At 31.6% G+C, this 11929-nt stretch overlaps 1 protein-coding gene across 1 annotated transcript; it reads left to right on the forward strand.

The window, feature by feature from the left end:
* The first annotated feature begins 8439 nt into the window (after positions 1-8439).
* On the forward strand, positions 8440-11268 carry LOC132314749 (NAC transcription factor NAM-B1-like). Its single transcript, XM_059813572.1, has 4 exons — positions 8440-8704; positions 9944-10257; positions 10361-10604; positions 10766-11268. Exons 1-4 carry the CDS (start codon positions 8440-8442, stop codon positions 11266-11268), a joined length of 1326 nt encoding a protein of 441 aa, XP_059669555.1.
* The last annotated feature ends 661 nt before the right edge of the window (positions 11269-11929 follow it).

The raw sequence follows: 11929 nt of genomic DNA on the forward strand, positions 1-11929 counted from the left end.
TTCAACAATCTCCCACTTAATCTATGCACTAAGTTTTATAAAAATGACACTATGGATTGCAACACACTTTAGAAAAAGTCAAGTGGCCACTCATTTTTGTTTTATAAAAAATACAATTATCGAAATAGATGGATTGATACTTTAGAACACTCTTCTCCATACACTTCCACAATAGTGGATCATGAATGCGTAGACAAGTAATATATTAGTCTAAACAGTTCCATGATCTCAAAACCAATTCCATCTAGGATTCAAGCAAATATAGTGATTTTTACTGTATTTCATGAGAAGTGCAAATTACATGTGGTTTAAACGCACACCTCATTATCCGTCCTACTTCTTACCATCGTGGTATGTCACCTAAACATGTTACAGTAAACTGCCAACCTTTTGTTCAATGTGAGGGTTTACCGATATGGAGCTAATCCCATATCTAGCCCAAGCTATCTTCATGGAGTGTGAAAAACTCCCACAGGCAAACTTTAATATTTATGTTTGGATTTACCAATGTGGTGTCAATCCACATCTAGTCCAAACAACTTTATGAGTGTATTACCACTCCAAAACAAATTTTATATTTGGATTTACCGATATGGTGTCAATTTCATATCTAGCTCAAACAACCGCATGAGTGAAATATCACTCCCAGACAAATCTTATATTTGGATTTTTCGATATGGCGTCAATCTCATATCTAGCCCAATCAACCGCATGAGTGAGATATCACTCCCAGACAACCTTTAATAATTATTTTGGATTTATCGATGTGGTGCCAATATCACATCTAGTCTAAACAACCTCATAAGTGAAATACCACTCCCAGACAAACATAATAGCACGTGCATAAACCATATATATCAAGATAATAATAATGATGCATTATAACTTTATTTTGGATGCAAATAACTGTCACCATAAGGTGTAAACTGGAGGAATAAAAGAAATACCAGACATCATAACATAATAACTCTCGAACACCTATCCGAATCACATGCTCTTTAAATACTTTATTATCTTCAGCAGAAGACTTTAGTAAGAGGATTTGCAACAATCTTTCTGCAACCATATAGGGAAATCTTAATAGCACTTAAACCTTAACCTTCTCACGCTTGAAAATGTACTTTATGTCAATGGGCTTACTACGCTTGGTCACCCTTAAATTATTTCCATATACTTAATTAATATAAGCCTTTAGAGAAAGTCCAAGTATTCCAGTGGCGTGACCTCTATGGATCCTAATGCCAAAGACATACTTTGCATACACATGTCCTTCATGTCAAAACTTTACATAAAATTCTTAATATCATGTAACACATGAATGTTATTACTATCTTGCAAAAAATCATCAACATATAGGACAAAGAAAACAAAAAATGACTCCCACTAAACTTGATGTATATACATTTATCAATAACATTCTCTTTGAACCTACAATTAGTAACCACAGTATCAAAATTTGGATACCACTGCTGTAAAACTTGTTTAAGCCATAAATGAGTGATAATGAAATAATGATTTTTAAAGAGTCCTTTAATGAAACTGAAGAAAAAATCTCAAAGAAATCAATACTTAACTTTTGCTTAAGAATTTATCCATCAATTTTGTCTTATAACTATCATACACCTTAAAATCACCAATTACAGCACACTTCCAAGCTCTAAAAGATCCCCTAAACTAAATAGGCCCAGGAATTAGATTGGAAACTGAAAAAAGATGTTGTAAATGAGAAATAACTAAATGAGTGGGAATATAAACGTTAACTGAAACCACTAAAGAAAGTGGAATAAAGTCTCAAATAAATGGAATAGATACTGAAAGTTGCTCCTCTGCAAAAAGAAACTACAGTATTCTAAACTCCCACTAGATTCGCCACTCTCATCAAATTTGTATGATATATATCAATAATCTCCATAGGTATACTGGACAGTAAAAAAAAAAAAAAAAAAATCTTCAATCCTTTAATCTTTCAGGATGCCCAATAAAATAATCATTGATAGTGTGAGTATCAAGCTCCTTGATATCTGCGTTATATAACTTTGTCTCTATAAAACATCCCCACACTTTCTATTTTCTGCAACTTTATTCTGTTAAGGAAAACTAGGAGTGGTGTACTATGGCACAATGCCCTGCTCTTTAAGTATGTACTGAAATTACTACGATTTACACCCTCCTTATCATTCTCCCATTAAGACTCACCACCTTAGTCTGATCTTAATACCATAATTTTTATACCAACTACTTATAACTTTAGTCTAGTAGATTTTATACACATCAAGTGCTTTGGACTTCTGATGGATTAAGTACATAATTATACCTTAAGAACCCATCAATGAAGACAATGAAAAACCTTTGCCACAAACGAGCTACAATAAGAAATGGACCACAAATGTCAGTATAAATATAGTCCGAAAGACCAAATGACTGACTAGCCTCAAAAATTGCATTTCTTAGCATTAATCATTTTATGCAACCAACGCATAAAATTCGTGGCCCAATAATCTCATCCTTGACCAAGCGTTCAAGTCTTTTTTAAGAGACTCCCCAATATCTTATGCATAGCATAAATGAATCCTCTTTAACCAAAGCACGATTTTATTCGGAAGGTATCGAGTCTATAGGAAAACAAGAAGCAGGTGGGATCACACTCGAATCCATCTACCATGTCTATACCTATACTCTTACCAAGTTAGGCTCAAATATTAACATAGCAATTTTCTTTCGTGCTTTGTTTTTCTTTTTCACCACAATAACCTTTTCTTTGATGTCCTTTTATTTTTTATAGAACCAACATTTATCATTCTATAATCAATGTCTTTTTATATACTGTTCTGTCTTTCTTTATTCTATTTAGCCTTATACATTTTCTTGCCGCCTAGTTTTTTCTTAAAACTTTTCTTAGTGTCATGACAAGATGAGCTGACTCAATTTTAACACCCTTGAGTCGCTCCCCTTCAATCGTACAAAGTGCTAACAACTGGTTAATCCCATATTTAACTTCTTGTGAATTATAATTCACCTTGAAAAGCTGAAAAAACCTAAGCAGAGAATAAATCACCATGTAGACTAATAACTTATCATCAAATATGATTCCCTACTATCTCAAATCATTAACCAGCCTGCACATCATATAGATGTACTCCCTTATTGAACCATTGCCATCATATTTAACTAACATAAACGATGTCAGATAATAGTATTGTAATTGCTTCTTAATACCCATTAATTATTTCTTGATCAAATCAAGAAGCTCCTTTGCAGTATCAGAAACTAGAATACCACCATGAATAGTATCACCAATAGAAACATAAATTAACCTAATGGCATGGTAGTAACTTTTAGTCCACTTTTAAAAAATGCAACAACTTTTCTACCTAAGAAGACTCTGCACTGGGTATATGGATTTCTTCCTAAAAAAAACACAGACGCATAGTCCAGGAAACCCAATATAATATCAAAACCTATTTTCTAGGCAATATAATTTTAACCATTCAATGGTTCAATCCCTACGAGCTATCTTTAAAATTGTGGAAGCGTCTGTAACCTGAATTGATATTAAATTGAATAATACCACATAAACAATATATAAAATAATATGTCATAACTTTAGAAATTATTACTTTAATTCATACTTAGGGTTTTAAGCCGAATTTCTGAGGGTGTTTTACTATGTGCAAAATCATCCACCCTGCGAGAACAAATAAAATGCCATCTAAAAATCACCTTTTGGTAGAATTTTAGATTTTACCCCCCAAATTTGCGATAAAGTTGCATATAGACTTATATGATTATACTTGAATTATTGTTAAACATTTCCATTACTTTTTGGTAAGAGGGTTTTTTAGTTATAATTGAGGCACTCTCAAATATTTTACTCACTTATCCCACACTAAGACATTGATCACCTTTTGGCAGAACTAATGTCCTCATGTAGGTAAGTGTACTGTGAGACCTTAATAAGACCAATGCCTTAAAATTCCAAAAAAAATAATAACCTCCATTAGCATGTCACCTTTTGGCAGACATCACTCACTTTGGCTACCACATTTGAAACGGTCATTTTACTAGTTTTCCTAAACCCCAAGGAAGAACCTAAACTGCAGAAATTTCATTTATTTAAGTTCAACAATTTCTTTATGTTGCACATAAACTAAATCCAAATATTATGGAACACTTGATTTCACTGTAATATAAATGACTTTAACACAAATAAAATTAAGCCTCCTCATACATATCAAGAAATTACAGTGAACGATATAATAACATGCACCTCAATCAAGATTTAAAAAATCTTAGTTCTTTTTATATTGTTTGTTTATAACACGTAAGCCCTATAGATTTTTCAACTTAAAATTAAATAAATATCATGAATTACTCAATTAGAGCATTGGGCATAAGGTGTAGCTACAAAGCCATGCAGCCTCATATTCAACTAAAAAGTTACTTGTACATGTAATATGACATGAATAAAAAGTTTCAACATCAAATAGTTTATGGAATGATTTGTTTGGCACGGTATATATCATGTATATATAAACTATTTGAGTATTAAGTCATGCACCAAAGTCGAGGTTGAAATATGGAACGACTATATACACATGTTGGACAAATTCCATGTACACAAAAATAGTTATATTAATCCATGTACGCAAAATAAATTCCAAAATTAAAAAACATTTATATTTCAGCTTTCATGAATTAGTGAAAATTCTATAAATCCATAAACATTGAATCTTTTCAATTGCCATCAATTGGGGTATATACAAATTCATTTGTACATATATTAAAACTTGAATTGAATATTTAATTATATTCAATTAGATCACTCAATCATCCAATATATGTTCACATATTGAATGAATATATGCATGCAACAGTAACTCTATTTTATTTATTTAATTACCTGCTTCAAGATTGAACATCAAAAGCAAGCGCACATTCCACGAAACCAAACATAGCTTAACAATGCATCGGTATATATTTTGATTGTCAGAATACATATATAATCATCAATTTGGTCACGATTCTTATATAATATATATGTAATCTATACAGCAGCTATAGGTATATGCATGAAACAGTGGGTAACCATAACCGGGGTATATATTTGTTCATACTCACAGGAGATATCAAGTTATCAGCAATAATGCAATCACCATGCACGTTTAAAGAGGTCGATCATTATAAACCAATGCATCAGGTAAACTATACAATCACAATTTGCGAACCAATATATATTTATTTATTTATCATGCCCTTAATTTAAAATAATATATAATGTGTATTCAATTCATTGATCTTGATTTCTACTGTATAAATCTTAACTAAACTTGGTTCTAATACAAATTGTTGGGTTTTAATCAAATAATTTAGACGTAGAAATCAAGAATACTACAATTAATTAAAGAGATAATTTAGTCTCGTACTTGATTGATGATTAACGCACATATACTTTTAGATTTTCGAGAATAGTCTTAAAATTCTTTGTGATCCTGCAAAACATTAGAGTGTTTTATCCCCTTCTGAGAGTTGTCCTTTGATAGAGTTGAATAAGGGTTTCAAAATCCTTATATATCAACAACAGGAGGGACGACTTCTCTATAAATAAACATACTTAAGTCTCCCTTCATATCATGAAAACTTAGATATAAATAATTAGAATTAAATCATATCAAATAAGTTGAAAAGCCACAATCCAACGTTATAAAACCATACTGCCAATTAGACCACCAAATTGGAAAGTACAACCCAATCCATCAAATATTAATAATCACATTGCGATTCTATTTTAGAAAAAATAATGCATAGGACCATAAAATTATTTTTATTATTTATATATAAAAATTTCCAACAGTATATCCATATTTTTTACTGCCTTTATTTCTTTCTTTTTATTTCAATTTTTGCCACTAGTTATTTTTTTTTCTTTATTTTCCCTTTTTTTTTTTTTTTTTCTAAATTGTTGCCATTAGCCTTTTTTCCCGTCCTTCGTTTCATTTTTTTTTCTTATTTTTTCCTAAATTTTTTTTTTTCAAAATTGTTCTGGTTTAATAACAAATTTGGTGAACAATTCCCTGTTCTTAATTTTTTTTTCTAAATTTGGTGAACATTCCCTTGTTCTTATTTGTTCTGGTTTAAAATTTAATAACAATTTGGTTTAATAATTTTTTTTCAAAATTTGGTTAACATTCTCCTGTTCTTATTTGTTCTGGTTTAAAAAAAAAAATGAAAGGAAGGACGGAAAAAAGGCTAATGGCAACAATTTAGAAAAAAAAAAAGGGGAAATAAAGAAGAAAAAAAGGAAGGAAAAAAATAACTAGTGGTGATAATTGACATAAAAAGGAAATAAATAAAGGCGGTAAAAAATATATGTATACTACATGTATATAGATTGAGGGATCGATGAAATACAAGAAAGGTAATGAAAAATTATTTAAAGGGTAGTTCTGTCTTTAAAAGGTGAGTTATGTTTTAAAGTAAGTTATATTTTTCAGGTTCCTTGAGGATAGAGAAAGAGTGCATGTAATTAATGAAACTTAAAGTAGCCAATGACAAAATCGACTGCGAAAGGTCCTTAGCATTCCTCATTCAATAATCCACAAGGGGAGGGAGAAAATGAAGTATAATGAGGAAGATTTTTATAACATTTATATGTGTGAACACTCTTTAATTATGTAGTCTCGTTTCAAACAAAATCACGAGTATTAAGGAAAGAGTATACAAAGTGAACAATATTTATAAAAGAGTTGCGAGTGAAAAACACCCGCAAGGTATGCATATAGAGTGTATAACTTTCTATACGTTCTAAAAAGTCTCTAGCATTCAATTTTAGAGCAAATAAGGACGGAATGCTGAAAAGACTAAAGTATCCCTCTATAACTAAATAAAAAAATAGGTAAAAAAAAAAAACTTATTAAATATGAAATAACTAAACTGTCCTTCTTTTTATATGTATAATACAAAGTTGCAGGCAAAAAATACCCCTATGGCATGTGCATATAGAGTATATTCTCCTATACGTTCTAAACCTCCTTAATATTCAATTTTGGTACAAACAAGGACCTGAATACTAGAAAGACTAAAGCATCCCTCTACAAATGAATAAAAAATAGGTAAAAAAAAAAAAATTAAATGTGACAAGTGTGTATATAAGAACATTATCAGATGAGACAATGGTATTTTTAAAATTTTATATCTTAAAAATGTCATGTGTGGTATGACAGGATGTGGCTCATTGGATCTGGGCCTTGAATTGGATAGTAGCAGCCCGAATCTGTCTATATGTCTGTAAGTAGGATGGCTTAATTTGATTCTGGGCCTTGAGATGGACTCAAACCACGTCTCTCGGTGGCAGGCCAAATTTAATGTCTCTCACTGTCTTTGTGCGCGCGCGCGCGTGTGAAGAAAGGGAATTGCTTTGTTGGACATGTCTCCTGAAGCTCAGTTTATACCAAACCTTTTAATCAAGTGGAGTCCACGTCCAATTAATCTTATTATCTATATATATATATATATATATATACCTCACACATATATTAAATGGTTATGAGTTTACTTTTTTAAATGAAGAGTTTTGATTATACCATACCATCTAATAATTTCCCTGTAACATTCGTTCAAAATTAATTCTACAGATTGGGCGAATAAACGCATGAGTTTTTTTGAATTTTTTGATACACAACTCATCGATTGTTCTGAGCCAATTCATTGTCACATTACACCTATTCATTACAAAATCATAAACATCACACCTTTATTATTATGCCTGATCCTCCAATTTCATTCACCCTATTTCATTGCCCGGCCTTCTCATCTTGCCTCTTTACCCTACGTTTTTCTCTATTTTATTTCTATGCATCCTTAAATAATTAATCTGCGTTTTTCTCATACATCGTTAAATAACTTTAACATAATTTTAGTATGTGTATGCGAGTATGTGTTTTTGGAGAGAGAGAGAGAAGAAGAAGAGAGATTAAACAAAAAAATTATTATATGATTCGAGACCTTGATGTAAATATGTAAATTTTGTATCAGTTCTATTTTTATTTATGTGTCAACACGGGATTGGTTGGAATTGTGTAATAATTTTTTGATAAAAGGGAGATTCTCTTTCAAAGTGAATGTTGCTCAAAAAAAGATTCTCACATACCCGCTATTATTATCCACTGATGTGTTTTTCATTGATTGAAATACTTTGAAAAAAGAGATAAACTCTGTCTTTGTTATTTTAAGAGTCATAGTTAGACACTAATAATTGAAGCGGCACAAAAATACCCGATCGGATTCACCAGCTATGAACCGAGAGTGGAGCATATATAGTTCCATATTACAAAGCCTATACCAATCCGAACTCATACTTCTATTATATGGGTAATTAAGTCATATTTTGCTCTCATATCTGTCATCAACTTTTCTCTCTCTCCAACCCCACGAATTAACCCAATGGAGCAAAACCACCACAACCAACACCCACCACCACCACCACCACCACCACAATTTATGATGAACAGACCTAGTACTGGTGCAAGACGTCGTTCTGTGACATTGCAGGAGTATCTTGACCGTTTTCCTCCTGGTTATAGGTTTTGTCCTACTGACAAAGAATTGCTTGTTGACTACCTGAGGAGCAAAGTCCGTAACGAGACATTACCGGTTAGTCCGATTCGTGAAGTTAATCTATATGATTATGATCCTCAGATACTGACGGGTAATTAAAACTTTTGCTATTTTAATTAGTTTCATGCTTGTATATGTTGTTTTATTTATTTATTATTTTCATGCTTTCTTTGTTTATAGAATTTTCAAATTTTTATGTAGTTTATATTTTCGATTACGTAGAGTAGCATGAAGAAGATATAGTGTAACAGCTTATTTATTTTTATGTAGTTCATAAACTCCATTAATTAGGATTGTTTATATGCTTGTATATAATTTTTTTTTTTTTTTTTTTTTTTCAATTCTCTGATTTGGTTAGAAATATGAATAGATCACATTTTTCTTACGTTTTATTATTTGAAAATTATTTATTTAACTATGGTACAGTACAATTCCCTAACATGTATGTTAAAAGATTCTTTTACGGTTCAAATTCAGTATATGAAATATTCAATTACAATCATTCAAAAAAAAAAAAAATATTCAATTACAATTTAATTGAGCTAATCAATCCAGTCCAATCAATTCGAGTCAAACTCATTCTTAAATCTTTTAGCTTGCCTTGCAAACTCAGGTGTTAGAATTCTAGTTATCACACTCATTTTATTATATAAACATCTTCTATAGTGAAAGTTATTTACTCGGAATGCACATAATCTATTAAACAATTAAAATAAATTTATTTTGAAAGCAAGTGTTTAGTATATCTAAAATAAAAATATAAAAAAAAATTAAAATTAAAATTCGGATTCACGTATTCAAACCCAACCCTAATTAAGTTTGGATTGAGATTTATCAATCCTTTTGTAAAAATAATTGCTCAAACTCAGACCGGCTCGAATTGAGTATGAATTAATCTTCTCTAAAACTTGCTTTATGCTATTTTGAAAGCTATGATTAATCCAAATCCAACCCTAATTAAAATTAGGATTCAGGTTGCTAACACCTCAATACAAATCCAACCCTAATTAAGTCTGAATTGAGATTTACCAACCCTAATTGTAAAAATAATTGCTCTAACACATCAAGTCTCGGGTTGGGTTTGGATTAATATTCCCAAATTATTTTATTTTATTTTTTGAAAGATATGGTCTACCCAAGTTGCACCCTAGTTTTTGGTATTTGGAATTTTAGATGTTACATGAGGATTAAGGATTTGACAAAAATTAATGTAAAAAACTTGTGTGTATATCACCAAATTAAAAAACTGTTGTAAACGTACAAAATGTGGATAAGAATTATATAATTTAATTACAAACTAACGTTTGCATTTTGATTGAACTGTGACAAGGATTTTACAAACTGATAAGAGAGGATGCATGGTATTTCTTCACCACTCGAAATCGAAAGTATCCGAACGGCAAGCGGCCGGACCGAGCTGTGGATGGCGGATACTGGAAGCCAACCGGTGTTGATAAAGAAATCAAAAGCAATAATGTGACTGTTGGATATATGAAGTCATTGGATTTTTACCAAGGCAGGCATCCAGGGGGAATAAGAACAGATTGGAAGATGCACGAATATAGAATTCAACAGAAGAGTTCTCCTCCTCCTCCTCCAAATAATACCAATACCAATAGCAATGGTACTGCAGCTGCTAAGAAGGTATATATATATATATATTGAATATTAATTGTGAAGATCCCTAGAAAAAAATATACTGTTCAATATATCAAGCTAATTATAAACATTATTTTGACTTTGACAGATGAATGAGTTGGTTTTATGTAAGATATACAAGAAGAAAAACAACAAAGAAGAAGCTAATACTGAAGGGGAAGCAACGACGACGCCAGTAATTGATTATGCGACCACAAATCTTCATCAAGGACGACAATGGGCAAATGAATCCATCATTGGTTATCAAGGTTTTCATGACCATATGGTACTCAATAATGACCTCCGTTATTCATCCAATGTGCATCAAAATTTTTTTAGCACAACCTTACAAGGTACGTTGTTACCTACTTAGGTACTGCAATCTTTCTTTAACTTAACTGCATGTATGCATGCTTAATTAATAATCAGCAATCATTTTCCTTTTTCCCACATATATATATATATGTATGGATTAATTGATGCATGGTATATATATGCATGGATCATTTCGCAGTGGGACCAAGTTGTTCAAAGTTGGCAAATCTTGTACCATTCATAGAGCCAATAAATTGTAATTCAAAAATGCATATGGCGGGATATGGCACCGGATTGAAGCCGCCTACAAGTCACGATGTAGCAGGACCAAGTAATTCTTCAATTCATGATGAACAATACTGTCCGGGTTATTTGATGTCAGTTGTGATGCAGGGATGTGGCAAGGGATTGAAGCCGCCTGCAATTCACGATGTACCTGCAGAAGCTGGAACAAGTTCTTCAAAGTTGCCAATGCAATTTAATCACGAGGAGGACGTCACCAGAATGAAGCCTCTGGGTTATTCGGAGCCCATGTTTGACATTATGAATTATAATAATCCACTCCAACTTCCAACAGATGTGGAAGCTTATTCAGATAACATCTATGACCAACTTGAACCACTTGATCAGAACATGGAGTTGACTCGTGGTGATGATGATGATGATGAACATCAGCCAAATATGGTTCCAAGGCAACCATGAACCTAAATCCACATGATCAGATTTGGTATATATATATATACCGAGATCAATACATCACTTGCTTTAGAATTTCTGAGGACCTATTTCTAGTTGCTAGCTTAGCTACTTAGTTGGAAACTTAGTGATCAGATTACTCTGGTGATTAGGTATTAGTGATTTTTTTATTAATTTGATTGCTTTATACCATGTGTTTGATATACATATAATATATATGTCGTTCCCAGATAGGAATTTTTATGCTATTTTGCGTTGGCCTATTAAAGTTTTATAATGATATTGTGGTATACTTATAATACGCATGCATATGTGTGCATATTAAACTGAAGTATCACTTTTAAGGAAAATAAATAAATAACATTGATTTCATTGTAACAAGTCATGCAAATATTATTCTTTTTGGTTGTGTACAGTGTACTGCTGTGGTTCCATTGCCCCAAATCAATTGACATTCACAAATCTGTTTTATTATTATTTATTTATTTTTAGTTTTCAAAATTGCTAAAGATGTAGTACATCATCTTTCACTGGAATATCCAAAAGTAAAAAATGCCCAATTTATTACCCAACATCTATTAGCGTTTCCAACCAATCCCAATTTAACTGAAATCATGGACAAGCCCAAATCTTCAGAGCCCAGACTAAGCCCTACTTGGGCTGGGTG

Source organism: Cornus florida, unplaced genomic scaffold (assembly GCF_030987335.1).
Source record: "Cornus florida cultivar Cherokee Brave unplaced genomic scaffold, ASM3098733v1 CherokeeBrave_3.0.0_Hap2_Chr06, whole genome shotgun sequence".
NCBI lineage: Eukaryota > Viridiplantae > Streptophyta > Magnoliopsida > Cornales > Cornaceae > Cornus > Cornus florida.